General features: G+C 40.5%; 1 protein-coding gene across 1 annotated transcript; it reads right to left on the reverse strand.

Annotated features, from left to right (window-relative positions):
- Window positions 1–487: 487 nt before the first annotated feature.
- entpd5a (ectonucleoside triphosphate diphosphohydrolase 5a) lies at window positions 488–10,287 on the reverse strand. The gene is made up of 13 exons (XM_017711776.2): window positions 9,730–10,287; window positions 8,897–8,976; window positions 8,261–8,404; window positions 7,696–7,771; window positions 6,839–6,874; window positions 5,751–5,839; window positions 5,577–5,656; window positions 5,424–5,485; window positions 5,214–5,315; window positions 3,674–3,817; window positions 3,461–3,517; window positions 2,414–2,529; window positions 488–2,183 (listed from the first exon to the last, which is right to left on the reverse strand). The coding sequence occupies exons 1-13, from the start codon at window positions 10,022–10,024 to the stop codon at window positions 2,100–2,102; spliced, it is 1,365 nt and encodes a 454-aa protein (XP_017567265.1). The 5' UTR covers window positions 10,025–10,287; the 3' UTR covers window positions 488–2,099.
- Window positions 10,288–15,739: the final 5,452 nt, after the last annotated feature.

Below are 15,739 nucleotides of genomic sequence, written 5' to 3' on the forward strand. Positions count from 1 at the left end.
CAAACCAATTATCCATAAGTGTGGGATACAGTTATTCCCAACTGCAGTATGCTTTTGTATACAGTTTTTCTTAGCAGTTTGCCTGGGGCCTAGATGTGACAAACACAAAAAGTGGAAGCCCAGTATTTCCAAGATACAGTATCCTAAGCTCTTTCAAGATGATTTTTAGAATCTAAATATCTGTACACTGCTTAACTCTTTTTCAAAAATTGTAACTGTTCATATTAAACTATGGAATATTTTGAAGAAGAAAAGATGAATTAGCAGTGGCCCCAAAACATAGCCTTGATGCACCTCATACCAAACTATTCTTTTACAGATCATGGATAGTTAGCGGGTGAATTAACTCTATAATCTTGCAATTGGTGCTCATATGAAATAACTACTCATCATGAATATTTTCACAATATTCTATTAAAACACAATTCCATGTAACAATTCCATGAGATTTGATCTTATGACTATGTTCACAAGGAATTTGCTGCAATGAGAGTTGACTTTTTTTATTGACATGATGCATGTACATATTTCATAAGCAGCATTGAGACTGAAGCATATTTATAGCATTTGCTGTCTTTTGATCAGTAAAAGACTAAAGCATTACAAAGCTTTTTTCAAAAAGCAACAAAGAAAAGCAGTACATCATGGTATTATACAGTTGTATCAAAAACATCACTACTGATTGTTGATATATACAGTAACTATAGGCAGTTTGTAGAAATGGTCATGATGGATACAAGTAAAAGGACTGAACTATTAGGCATTTGACATATCCATATATAATAAATATTTATACAATAATTCACAAACAGCACTTATAGTAAGAGCAAAATACTTTAAACAAATGTTCCCATGGAGGTGTTTAGGTTATCTGAAGGGGATGTCCTGTAATGTGACTAATGTAATATAAAGCAAACAGTGTAATAATATTGCTGGTCAACTCTGTAGTTATGGTAAAAACCTGAGTAATTATGAATAGGATAAATCAGCAATGCTTTTACAATTTTGTTTTCTCAAAATCTTACTTCTGTGTCCAAAATGCCTGCAGCATTCTAGAATTCCAGTTGTAGCACCATGTTCCAGTCCAACATTCGAACAGCAAAGATTCTCAACATACATACAGACATAAATACACACATACAGAAATACAACAGCATTCATGTACTCAGTTGAGTGATAAGGGAGTGTTTCACACAGCAGGATTTCTCAGTTTAACCTGATAACTTAAACCCAAAGTCAAGTCTGTCCAAAAAGAAAATAGGTGAACGACATTGTAATTGGACAACCCTCAATTTTGGGCTTAAGTTATCTGGCTAACTAAGAAATCCTGCTTAAGGAATATCCCCAAGATGTTTTACTCCTGTATCTATCTTTACCTGTTTCCACCCATTTCATTCCTGCTTGTTGAGAATAAGAACATTTCTAACATGTAAGTTGTATCAACACTAGATTGGCTGTAGAATTACTAGCAAAGTGTTATGTGCTAGACTGAAGCTAAAAAAATGTATATAGTCATTTTCATAACTTGGATCGATTTACTTCTTGGTACTAGTTTCTGTGTAAATACAGAACTACCAAGTACTAACATAGACACAGTATAGTAACTGATAATGCAAAATTTGCAAGGGGCTCCAAATCTTTCCCTTAAATGAAACTTTTTACCCCCCCATTGCAAATATCCCACTGCATAATTCTGCACCACAGCACAAGCCGAAGTCCTTGAAAAGCTGTGAATAGTTGCATTAAACCAAACTACACATCACAAACTCAAAGACTGCCAAAATAGACAGGCAGCGCCTCAGGTGAGACGAAAGCAGAAAAAAATGTAAACGTTCAAGTTACAAAAATAAACTAATCATGGGTTAAACATACAGTAGAAATAGCAGGTTGGCCTGGCCATCTTTACAAAAATATAGTGATTTCTTTGTGGACAGTTCTCCGGGTGTTTGCATGGCAGTGAGGGAGGAAGGCATGGTGTTTGGATGCTGTAGTGCAAGGCTGGTTCAAACTTGGTGAGGAGTGTTTAAGGGGTGTAGGCGAGGCTCCCCACTCTGACCCTGTGTTTTCCCCGCCAGGTGGCACCCGTACGTCTGCAGGCCTTAGTGAATGTTCAGGTTGTGGAAAAAATCGAAAGTGGCCCCTAAGGCCCAACTCGTTTCAACGTTGTTCACCTTTTTAGTAAGCTGTGGGAGAGAAACAGATAGATTATACATAATTATCATCATGGTCCCTAAATTAGCTTATCTTACTGCCATTGAAAGCCACAAATAGATATCCACTGAATGTAATTCTACCAAACAATGTTAATTTGGACAACTCGCTACTCATAACTACATAGAACATCACCCTCTGATTTAATGTAATCCTTCCCAGAAAAAGAAGGCTGTAGTGTCATCACAGAGGAAATACCCACCTGCAGAACAGTGCTGTCCTTGAAACCAAATCCCTCTTTCAGAAGGCAGGTGATGTAGGTCATGTCCATACACAAGAAAGGACTGATGGGACGGTATTTGGTCATCTTATTGCAAACTTGAAAAAAGACACATTGACAAATGAATAAGATTTCATTTCTATTTTAAAACTGTAGGTCAGTTTTTAACTGGAAAGTGAATTACAGGATTCTGGGAAGAATTACGTAAAACACTTGAGAGACCAATGCAGATCAGTCTGTCATGTCATTGTGAAGCGAAGCTCCACACATTGTTTTTGAGATCTTTATTTAGCTGACTGTGTTAAAGAATTGTTTCATACCCTAGCTTACGCATGTTATAACATTGTGTCAAGCCTCAAAATATCAAGCTGTGCCAGGTTGTCAAGTCTTCTCGTATGGGGTGTGCCGTGAAATCTTAGCTCCTCTTGTTAGATATCAGGCAACGAGTGTATCACAGCCAAAGAAAACGGTTTGTTGCCAAGGATGCCCTGAGTGCCAAAAGTGGCTGATCGAGACCATGCGACAGTGTTCACACTACACAAATAAAAGCCTTTCATAAGACACCAACTCATTCCTCCTCATGATAAATCTAGCGCTTCACTGCCATTTATTATTTGACGTGATCTGGCTAATGAGCCAAAGATGATGAATCAATCTCAGGTGTCAGGCTCTGTTTTGGAACACTGCGCTGCATGTAATGGTCAAGTACATGTAATGGCAGCTGCATGTGCACCCAGGTCAACATTATCTCAGAAATTGCATAACTCAGCTATATTCAGAAAGTGCCAAGGTAGCAGACTGAGGAGATGCAGAGGCAGTAGAACACACAGAGTCAGGTATTTGTGTGGGAGAGGAACAGGGTGTGTTTATGTGGTGGCGGAGCTGTCATTTTGTGAAGGCTGTGCGATTGTCGGGAGCCTCGAATGCAAATAAGCACAGAGAGTTTATGTTTGTACAGTGTGTGCGGCAAAGACTTTGACCTGCATGGACGTAAGAGTGACGGAAAACATCCAAAGTCTGGAGTCTTACCTTCCTTGGCTCTCTTCTTGAAATCTCTGACCTCCACAACACCGCCTCGGGAGCCATCTGAAAGAAAGACGGTACATTTTTTAATTATCTTAATAAAATTCCCATCGTCTGCAAATAAACAGTGTGAAGATAGTCTAAATAAATAAATATATATATATATATATATATATTTAGACTTTTTTTTTTTATTTTAATATAACCAGTATTTCCTACCAATAAGGCCGGATTCCACAGCTCTGTCATAGTAGTAGGAGAAGGCATAGAAGACACTGTTTCCCTTCACTTCAAAGGGCTGGTGGATGATTCCTTTCACCACCCGCATCACCTCATGATAGCACAGCTTGTACCCTGCATAACCTGTGGATGCAGGATCTAATGAGATTTGAGGTACTTCTACAGAGTTCTTTTCACAAGACGTGTGATGCAGTGCTTTCAAGTCCTTTTAAGACTTTTTAAATCATTTTGGTGATTTTTGTAAAGTATGTTCTTAAGATGCAGTGCACAAATTACCTCTCATAGGCTGCCACAGGGCATAGTTCCAGGTTCAAAATGGTTTTGTTTACTCTCATTCATTTGTTACTGTGTGATTTATGAATACTTATTATAATATATGCACTGAAATTACTTTGCATGCAATTATTATTTAGGTATCTTGATAGCTAGTATTCTGGTTGTACTTGCAAAGGACTTGAAATATATTTTTTCAAAATATGGATATCCTTTGTTATATATTTAAATATATTCTTGACATAAAAAATGAACACTGTTTCAAATAATATATACATATATTCTCATACACTGATGTGTATGTGCATGTACTGGCATATGTTTAAACGGCACATTTAAGTAAATTTAGCACATTTTAAAACATGTATTGCACACATATTTTGATATATATTTTTCTTCCATGTACAAAAACACATTGTTACCCACAACATTCAAATGAGCTTACAGCGGGTGGCTTATCATCACATGTTCTTTTCCTATCTTATTTTATGCCCCATGGAAGCCTGTGGGAGGTCATTTGGAGGGTTTTCTTGTTTCAGAGGCATGCATTTCAGATGAAAACCACAAAAACCTCTGAAACCTAGAAAAAAGGTTTTGAGGAAAAAAGTTGGACTGTTCCTTTAAGAGTTCACCACAAACACTAAAGGGGAGAGGTTTCCCCTCATGAAGCTCCAAATAGACTGCTTTTGCACATACTGAAATGAGCTGGCTGTATGGTCACATCTAGCAGCAGGAAACCATGTACTGGCCATGACTACACCTTAGCGGAGCACCCGTCTGCTGGCCATTCCCCACTAAGATTAAGCTGCTAACTATGCAAAAAGAGTAATATCCCAAGCCTGTGACTAAACCAGTATCTTTCAGCTACACGACTGCGGTAAGGGAGTGCTATATCATTTGAGGACTCAACTAACAATTTTCCCTTCACTTAAATACAATGTTTACAGTATTATTATTGTTCAAACGCCTGCTGAGAGGTGGACAATTACATGAAACTGGTAAGGCACTGCAAAGCTGCTTGGCTCCACAATTCCACAATGACGCCCTCACTAAAGCACTGTCAAATTAATGTCTTAAAGTCAGTTTAACTCAGCCTTGAGTTGCTCATTTCATGTAACTTTGGAACATCGCTGTGTAATCCCTTTAGTCTTTTAAAATTATTACCACATTAGATGCCTGAGCACCTAAGCTTTGACATTTATTTATATTTTTGTTGTGGAAATTGCAATCCACAATAATCTCTTACCATCTGGGATTCCGCTGACTTTGTAAGTGAGCCCACCAAAGGTCCAATCCTCTCTGAACTTCTTTGGTAAACAGGAACTTGTGAAAACCTTCCAGTCAAGACCTGGAGGAGAAGGGGCAGGGTTTTAACCCACAGAGAACTTTGGAAAGATGACTTGAATGCAAATAGATAAACTATCTAAAAAAAAACAAACAACTGAAGAAGCATTACCATCTGCACCAAGTGCGCCAAGAGTTGCCAGTCGGGCTGCTATGAGTCCATTTCCAAGGTAACTACATAAAGAAAGGAGGTTTAAAAATAGGTATTTCAGAAAAATGAGCTAGCTTAGAATATAAACATGTACAAAAGGGTTTAGAAAGATACCTGTGGGTGTAAAGTTCATAAGTGCTGTTGAACATGTCGATACGAGCGATGTAGCTAGGAGGAGCAGATATCACTGTTTTCTGCAAAGAGAAAAAAGAATAAATTAGGATAAACTATTTTCTTTGTTCTAGTAATTTTTCTCTGCTATAATAAAGTTATTGACTGTAGACCTACTTTAGATTTTGGGAGGAATGTGATTTGAGTTGAACCTCCACCGAGATCCAGGATACCCACGGTTCTTCTGGTTTTAGCATACAAGTGACCTGTAAGACAAAAGTACAGCAAAATTGTATAAAGATTGAAATTGAAATACTTTAAGTTTACCACACCACTGTATGCAGAATTACAGTCTGTTATGACCAACAGATAATGTTCCTGTTTAATTAAAGAAATAGCTCGATCAAACATGCTACCACAGCTTACAAAGAAGTCAGTACCCCATAATTAGCTTGATGTTATTTGCAGAATGTTGGCTGGCAGCTATTTGCTTTCACTGTTAGCAACATTAGCATTATTTTGTTGGACTCCTTATCTAAACATTCAAGAGTTCATTCTGGTCATAAGAAGCAATAATTCAGTTCAGAGTAGCTTTCTTGGCAGGTTTTAAATACAATGTTTGTGATGAATGATAAAGTATATCTCGATCGCGGTGCCCAAACCTGGTCCTGGAGATCTAGCACCCTGGAGGGCTCAGATCCAACACGCCTGGTTATAATATTCAGATATCTCTGAAGGACCTAGAGCAGGTGTGTTAGAATAGCATTGGAGCTAAACTCTGCAGGGTGGTAGATGTCCAGAACCATGATTGGGAACTCCTGATCTAGATCATATTTGTAGAGGTCATCAACCCTCTTTCTGGAGACCTACTTTCCCACAGATTTTAGTTCCAACCTGTGTATAAAATGCTGACCCCACGTTACCAAACACTACTGCTTTTGATCCAGCCAAGCACTTCTGAAGAAGAACTGAATAGAAAAGGAAGAAAGATCTCCAGAACCAGGGTTGGTGACCACTGTTGTAGAGGCTTTCAGCATGTGGTTTTCTGTCAGCCACAGAAGAGGCAAAGCCTTTTGTTTAGGCATTTTGTAAATAAATTACATCTGTTCTGAGGCAGTCTTCTCTAAAGTGAGATTTATAAAAGGCCAGTGGAGCCTGTCAGAGGCAGACGGTGTGGGCTGAGTCATGGGCCGCAAGGCCCCACACTAACCATCAACCGATACCATGACTGACACCACTTTAGCAAATAATGAGCAATACTTAACCTGTCAAGAAGTTCACTGTAACCCAAGCCAGCACCCCTGTTGAGAGAAAGAGGGAAATGGTGAAGTCATAAGACTGAGGAACTATATAAAATTTTGAATTAAGGCAACTGGTGGCAGGAAGACATGTCAAATGAGATAGTTGCACATTTAATTTGTTGATTAGTAGATGACTGACCAAGTTCAACCTCCTCCTCAACTTCTAACATGAGCTTCATAGTAGAATCTAGTCTGTGACGTCTGTAGTTGTCATATTTGTAGACGACTAATGCTGAATCGACCAAACTTATGCCTAGAGAGATATCTGAGTAATCTTCTTGTGATGAGTACTGATTTCAAGATAGCTGTTATCAACAGCAGCTGTTGCTTCCATATTATCAAGATATGAATATTGATGCTGGCAGCCTACACCCTACTTTGGTATATGTGACCACTGCTGAGTCATTTCTATAACTGCCACCTGTTATTAGTGGTTTCAGGCTCTGCCAGAGAGTTCAGACTGTTGTGAGTACATGCACTGCATGTTTCTTCATTAAAGTCAGATCTCATTTCATAATAAAAGTGTCCAGATTTCAGGGCCATCAGGGACCAGCCCAGGTAATCAGACATGTCTGAGATGTGATATTACTCACAGCTCATAAAAGCAGGTAATGACTTGTACATCTGAGCTTGCAATGAAAAAATATGTCAACCCAAATGAGAAAAAGGATGTGGAGGATTGTTTAATAGTACAGAGTCACATGTGGGAGGATGACGAAACTGTTTCATTAAGATTTTCCTGGTTAAACAAAATGGCAGCTTTCAAAGTTCAAGTTACCTTATGGGCATTAAAATACCTTAATTTTAGAGGTTAAACTTACCTTCATTTGTGCCATTCATGAGTGAGACACTGTTGTTTGGTACAAAGAAAGGAGATTCGTCAAATACGTCTTTGACCTGTGGGTTCAAGCATAAATTTAAGACTTGGGTCACAATAACTGCAACAGAATGAAACCTTGAGTCTTTATGATGTATTTCAATATGTTTTGTATATTGGAATATGTAATGGGAAAACATAACCCTCAAGCTAAACCAATCCCTTTTATCTGGAGTCTGAGGGAAGTACACTGAATCAATCTTGGGCAAAGTCGTCTGTAGCTGGGGGAGTTTGAAACCACATCTGTGGTTGCTGTGGTGGCGAAAAATACAATTCATAAGCCAGCCAGGCCCCCTCTTCTCCAGACAGCCTTAAAACAGCTGCTTTTTATGCAATAGCAGCTTCTCTTTTTTCTCTTCTTCTCTCTTTCTTTTCCTCTCATCTTGCACAAAACGTGGTTAACATCTCCCTGTCTTTTGGCGGAACATTCGATTTCTCCGCCAAACTGTCTGAGGTATGGAGGAATGGAGAAAAAGAGCAAGGGAGTGAGAAAGAGAGCTTTGCCTCACCTCATCCAGCAGGGCTTTGGCTTTCTCCTCAGGCAGCAGCCGCAGGCCAGCAGTGGCTTTCAGTACCACGGGAGTCTGTCGCCACTCCTCCTTGGGTACCGTTTTTTTGGCCACCTTCAGAAGCTGCCTAATGGTGTCTCCACCCTGAAGAACATAGCGTTTACCAATATCATCCCACTTGAATACATGCAGAGGTAAAGTCTAAACTGGTGAACAGGACCAGTAATAAACAGGTGAATGTCAACAGTTACAAATAAAGGACTCAATAAAAAGAATTTCTGACTGCATTTACAAACACTGCATTGAGGACACAAAGAACTAATCCAGCAGTTGCACTATTTGTTTACAGCAGGTCAACTCATGTTTTTACGTGGTCAGTGGGAAATTGGAAAAGTACATATGCTACTATGAAAATAAATGTGTGGTCACAGAATGAAATGATGCATTGCTGGACAGTCTGGAATTCAGATTCCATAGCAGGAGCACATGAGTGCTGACAATTTTATCATTAAGTGGAAACAACCAAATAATTACAAGGTTCCTCTTGTCTGCACATTGTGGAAAATATCATAGCTATTAGGATGTAGTAGCAAAAATAGTGTCCCAAAGAATGAGATGAGAACATTACAGGCTTACCACTTCAGGCTTATCGGCATATGCAGATAGTCCAGGCTTCACTGCATGGTACATCTCATTGTCAAGCACTGGCAGTCCAGCTGTGGAGATACACACATAAATTTCAGGTGAAACAACTGGAGACATCTGTCAAAAGAAGGTGCACATTAGTTATGGACTGTGTACAGCTCATCTCCTTTCTCCAGCCCTTATGAGACTATTGTGCCTGTGCTTAGATGCTTGGCCATTGTGGACAGACCACAAACAGCGACCACCAAGATTTTTCCAGACAGGCAAATTAGCAGTTTCTTCGGACTCAGAGTTTACATCATCGGCTGATGCCATGTCTCCACGTGATGGAAGGGTTAAGAAACGATTACTACATTATCAGTCCAAACCCACTAATCTTTGGTTGCACTGGCTGCAACGTCTCAAAAGTGCAAACCACTGCATATCTTTCTCACTTCCTCCTCTCTCTTTCTCTCTCCACATGGAGCTTTCTGTTTGTCTTAGCACCAAAGAGCGAATGAGGCTGCAGTAAACCCAGACGCTGCAAGGAGACAGCACTTGCTTAGAGACAGAGAGTAGGAGAGACAGAGGGAGTGAGAGAGAGAGAGGAGTCAGCTGAGTCTACAAGGCGGGACTCCACAGGATCATTCTGAGTTCATGCTGCAATGCTGTGTCCTGACAATGGATGTTACTTAGGACTGGAAAACAGAGCAGCTGGAGCAAGAAACATTTAAATCCATGGCTAAAGAGACTATTATCTGAGATCTACACCCAATTATGGTCAGTAAAGGACATACTCATTGGAGGCACAATACAGAGAACACAGGATCAGAGAAAGAACTCACCTGGGTCCTTCTGAATGAACTTGTAGATGTGGATGCGAGTGCCCGTGCTGCCAGCATCGAACATGATCCCATAGAAGATGCGGCTGAAATTGTGCAGACGTGGCGGCACAACCTCAACAGGCGGCTCTGTGGGTACCACCTGGGGAAGCTGGTTGTCCATGTTGCTGGCACGGTGGCTGTACGTGCGATGGCGGAGGTTGTACACGTGGTGGCTGTAGTATGTAGCATCTGCTAGGAAGAACCCAGCCAAAAGCCACACTGACACCACCGACAGGAGCAACAACTGCTGTGGCATGGTTTCACAAGCCGGCACAGTCAGCAGCTGGAGTTTCTTTAAAAGTTTGAATGGAGGAAAGTGTGTTGGATGATTTTTGCTTGCTTTTGTGGAGAAGAAGGCTGAGGAGCGTGCAGATGCAGATGAAGTTCAGCAAAAGAGGTGAGAAGCAGGAGAAGAGGATGTGGAGAGAAGCAGCAAAGAGACAGAGAGAAAGAGACAGAGAGAGAGAGTGAAGATAGAGACACACTCAGGACTGGACGGTCATCGGTTAACAGTATATAAAGACATAAGGGCTTGGCAGGGGGCCATGCCAAGCAAGGCCGTCCACCAATCCTGAGCCTCTCCATCTCAGGTCCCCTAGGAGCCATCCCCCAATCATCCCTTCCCCTCCCTAACCAAAGAATGGGTCTGGAATACCTGCTAAACAGCACAATTTCTTTCTACTCAATTATTGGCAATGGGCAATAGCTCCTACCAACCCACAGCACCTTCATCTGAAGTTGCTTAAAAGCTTAGAAAGACTCCTAAAAAAGAAAAAGGAGTGTATATTAAGACTTCAAAACAGAGTGGAGAACCAAAACTAGGAGCATTGCTCTTAAAATACACTTTATGAGTATACTTAATTAAAACTTGCGCTCTTACTTGCTACTTGCAGTCAGTTTTGTTACTTAAACACTGTTTTCTCTCTTGACAACCGTTTCACCATCCAGATGCAAACTCTTAATTCATTTAAGTCAGCTTCCTTCCCCAACAACTGCAGAGATATCATGAATCAGTTACTGAAAACTCTAAATTAAAGTGCTCTGGTGTTGCATTACACATACGCATAGTGACAGCTAATTGAGACATAGCTAATTTGAGTTTATTATTCATCTCATAACTTCTAAATGTGGGCTTTTTCCTTTCTCTTTTGTTTTAGAAAGGAGAGCAAAGAAACATAGACATTATCTAATTTATTGTGTGACTTTGTGGTGAGGGTATAAAACTGCACTACTATCATTAAAACTAGGGCTCTGAAAGTGCTTAAGCAAAAACGACTGGACACAGACATGGCTGTGAGTAATTGTGGGATGTGGGGGTTACTTGTGTTTTCTCATTTACCACCTGACATCTTGCAGACCCTTCTATTGCATGTCTGCGTCAGTGTTACTGCCTGTATTCAAAAAGACCTTCTTCTGATACTGCACTAAGAGAATGTGAGGACAAATTTCAAGAATTGTACTATTGCCTTAGAGTAAATGGCCGAAAAATGCTTAATAAAAACTCAAATGCATAAAGTGCCTTCTACACAGAAGCGAGTGTGTGTGTGGCTTGGAACTGGCAACAGAAAGCATGTGAAAAATCATCTACAGCCCACTCATCTCAATGACCACAAGATTTTCAGCTAGAGGAGAAAATATCCTCAGGCTGACATAAAGAGAAAGCATGAGAACTATGAGCGGTTACGCTCTCCTTCTTAAGTAGGTGTTTGGCCGAGGGGGGAAAAACGGTTTTAACCATCTTTTTGGTTCTCATTGCTGTGTCTTCATTTGCTTTGAGGCATAAGCGTGCCAGGAACTGTGATGTGGTGCTGCAGGCAAGAAGACCTTAAGTGAACCGTACAGTTTAGCGTGGGGTTTTCTCCACCCTGTTAACGTGAAATCCCCCCAACACACATATACGCACTCCTAAATGAATTGTTTTGTGTTACTCTGTAGCATTTAGCTGGGTGACCGCAACTTACATCCTATTTTCTTTTCTTGCAACAAATGAACGTGGTTCACCACACAGTGTGGCTTCAGAGTGGAACCGCTACTGCCCTGTGTGAGAGGGAACTGAGGAGAGGAGAGATGGAATGGGTTGAGGAGGATCTCAGGCTGGAGCTTTAGCGTGGAGGGCAGGAAGGAGGGCCATGGAGAGGGCAGAAGAGGGAGGGAGGGAGAGCTGGAGGGACTCAGGGAGAGGTGGAGTTTAGGGTGGAGTTTGGCACAGTATGTGCTCCCATCATGCCATTCCAGTCCCGGGCCACTCGACTGAGCAAAGCAACTGTTCCAACACTGTAATTTGGACCTAAAAATATTACACTTTCTTTCCTCTTTCACTGCTTTTTCAAATTCTGTGGTACCCCATTATGGTCTTTTCTCCCTTGCCAAGCATGCATGTGCTGGACCTCTTATTGACTTTTGACAATTTAAGAGGACACTCCTGCTCATGCCATGATAAGAAGTTGTCAAGAGTTAAGAGTACAAGTTAATCATTTTTCAGGATTAGATAAGTTTATAAGGGAAAATAAAAGGAAAATAAAAGAAAAAGCAGGAATTTCCAAGACTAAAGTTTAAAAGATTCTTAAAAGATTCTGAAAAACTGGGACTCCTAACGGCCACACAAGACTTGGCAGACCAGCAAACCTGTCTCTATCAGATAAACACTACATAAAGCTTTTATCTTTGAGAGAGAGGAGAAAATCAAGTTCCATTCTTGTTTCATACCTGGAAAAATCCACAGGTGCTCCTGTCCATCCTTCAGGACAACACTATGGGTCTGAAAAGATAAGCAGCTCTTAAGAAGCTGTTACTGAAGAAAGCAAGAGCATTTGCAAAACCAAACAAAGAGACTGCTGGTGTTCTTAGAAAAATAAACTGATCACCCCCAAAGTCCAGATCTCAACATCACTGAATATATTTGGGATTGAGCAGAAAATGCAATCAACTTCTAAAACTGAACTTTGGAGGTGTGGAAAAACATCTCCATAGTAAAACAAAAGAAGCAAATATTATTTTTGGCGAATAATTCCTTTAAAAGTTGGCTGGCTGCCATTTGAGTGTCATGAAAACTTATGACCATCTCCTGTCAGTTCATATGGTTCCCTACAGATTCCCTTGCAGTCTGCATCAAGCTGCTTCACAGTATATGATATAAGACCATGTGCTGATGAGTTTTGGCAGTAGTTGCTTGCCCTGTTTTTCTCATACAGATGAAGCACACACATAATTATGTGTACACATAACTGCAGAAAATTACTGACAAAGCATTCTGTACATCCACAGATGCTCACAATACATCATAAATTGTGTTTACAGCATGAAGCAAAGCAATTACAGTACATTATCTAACTGATGTGATGAAAAACGAGCTGGGATGATGGAATCAAAGCCTGACAAGCTAAAAAGCCATTTAGGCATTCTGAACTGACAGATGTTTTGCCGCAGAGGAACAATGACAATTTGGATGAATTTGTTGCCCCACCATGATGATCAGCATCCTGTAATCCACATTACAGTGAAAATAAGCACTCTGAAAACAATGGAATACGACTTCAGCATATAAAAAATAGGAACAATAAGAAACAAAATAAAGTTTGCCTGGTCATAAAAGGAAAACTGATCTGTTCGTTTGTGCAAAAGCAGTGATTAAGCAATGAATTTGTCATGACTCAGTGTTCAAATTGCTTGAGCTATTTCAACATGCGCCACTAAAGTTAGTAAATTAGGCCCTTTATGTCTTTTTATCCTCTACAAATTATGCATGGTGTATATTACCAAATTACTCCACTAATGGTTGCAAGTTCTTGCAGAATGAGCTTACAAGTATATCACATTTTGTTTGAAGGCATCTGTCTTCTATGTAATCAAGGAATGATTAAAGCTATCTTTTTTGGGCCTTTTTCGTGACAAGTGCATATCATTTTCAAACACCTGTGACAAAGCATTGCAACATCATCGTGCATTGTTACACATTGCATTTACAGCATATAGCAGACGCTCTTATCCAGAGCAACTTACAAGAAGTGCTTTGTCTACCTAGAGAAAGTATTTTTGCTAGTTACCAATAGGTTAGAGAGAAAGCTAATCCTGAGCTCAGATACTGCTAAAAACAGAAAGACACTTTTGATAGTAAGAGAAAAAGGAACAGAGCTGAACACAGAACAGTGAAATACAATACATAAGTGCAATACAATACATTACAATCAATACTTAATTCAGTGCTCATTCAAGTGCTGTGTAAAGAGATGTGTCTTCAGTCTGCGTTTGAAGATAGCGAGAGACTCTGCTGTATGGACAACCAGTGGGAGTTCATTTCACCACCTGGGTGTCAGTATGGAGAACAGTCTTGATGCTTGTCTTCGGTGTGCCTTGAAGGATGGCAGGTCAAGCCGAGCTGTACTCAAAGCTCGAAGGGCTCGTGGTACAGTTTGAGATTTTACCATTGCCATCAAGTAGGTAGGGGCTGGTCCATTTTTGGCTTTGTAGGCATAAGGGTTTTAAATCTGATGCATGCAGCTACAGGAAGTCAGTGAAGGGAGCACAGCAGTGGGGTGACATGGCTGAACGTGGGGAGATCGAAGACGAGCGGCTTTACTGATTCATATTGCACAGGAGTCTTCCAACATAAGGTGTTCTCCCTGTTTTGTAAGCTGATCCCTTCAGAGCCAGAAACCGATTATAAATATACTACACAGTCCACCGCAGGAATGCCATGTTTGTGGGTGTCCTGCCCAACAACTCCCATTGAAGAGGCCAAAACCTTGTAATTACAATTTCAGTGATAATGACAGCTTGAAAATGTTCACGGTTATTTCTATAGTCAGAAAGGGGCTGGGGGATGGGATGCTTTCGCCTGTCTCAGCAATTAGCTTTAAATTTAGTTGCTTTTATGTGCTAGAGCTTCAGCCCCTATACGTTTACAGTAGCTCCACCCTAAAGTTTTCCCATATGCAGCTCTGGTGATTTTTATGCTTGCAGAATGTTCTGTTCTTCCAGTTACATCAGAAATGAGTGCTCGTAGAGAAATTAGTAGTTTGGAGGCCGGGAACTGGCTTGGGAGCAGGCATGCAATGCCAGGGTGGTGCAGCTGGATGGATTCAAAATGATGTTCTGCGCTAAGTTTACATTGTTTTTCAGAGGGCTTGGCTTTCTGAGAATGCTAAGTCAACTGCAATTTTGTTTAACTTCTGCGGCTAGTCCGCAGCTTATGTAATCTTTAGTTATAGTTACATCTTGCACGACGTCTGAATCTGTCAATCATCTAAGCCAAGTTCCCCTCAGGGCAACAATGGGAGAAGTGCCCAGCCTTCCTTCCCTTGGTTCTTTTTCAAATACTCACACTAGCAATGGTAAAATTGTTAAAAAAATCTTCCAGAGGGGATGTGATTCAAATGACTGGGTGGGTTGGGTAAGGGTAAAAGTACTCTTGATATGTCCAAGGCAACTTGGTGGGTAAACCTCAACGATGGATGGAATTAATGTATCACAGACATCTTAGGTGATATTGCATCACATTAATTCACAATGGACAAGGAGATGGACAAGGAGACTGGCAGTCTCACAAGGGGATGATTTTTGGCTTTTTTTTTCTTTCTTTTTTTTACTTGGTGGGATGGTATGTACATGCATGGCCCCTCATATGAAGCCCTGGCCACTGGTGAGCAACTGCCACATGGACCAAGAAAACAAAAGAATAAGACGTGGCTGCTACTAGTTAAGACAATGACTAAACTCAGATGCACTATGATTAGCCAAGATGAGAAAGTTGATCCCTGTTCACTGAAAATTTGTATTGCATGGTTTTATTACTTTGTTTCAGTACATTGTCTGCTGGCACCCAATAGAAATGTAAGCACTACCTAGGAATAAATTCTATTTGCTGAATGAACATGAGTAAATCACCACTGATGAAAAGGGATCAAACTGAAAAAAAAGCGGATCCGTGCAGGAAAGAATGGAGTGCCCGCCTCCTACCGTCTCTATAGTAACA

The sequence above is a fragment of the Pygocentrus nattereri genome, chromosome 10 (genome assembly GCF_015220715.1).
Source record: "Pygocentrus nattereri isolate fPygNat1 chromosome 10, fPygNat1.pri, whole genome shotgun sequence".
Lineage (NCBI taxonomy): Eukaryota > Metazoa > Chordata > Actinopteri > Characiformes > Serrasalmidae > Pygocentrus > Pygocentrus nattereri.

Excerpts from the sequence above, each read along its gene's own strand:
- entpd5a (XM_017711776.2), bottom strand. The coding sequence starts at position 10,024 with ATGCCACAGCAGTTGTTGCTCCTGTCGGTGGTGTCAGTGTGGCTTTTG. Across the intron at positions 8,977-9,729 it reads GTTCATTCAGAAGGACCCAG|CTGGACTGCCAGTGCTTGAC; the intron begins GTGAGTTCTTTC and ends GTATCTCCACAG. Across the intron at positions 5,316-5,423 it reads TGGCGCACTTGGTGCAGATG|GTCTTGACTGGAAGGTTTTC; the intron begins GTAATGCTTCTT and ends CTTCTCCTCCAG.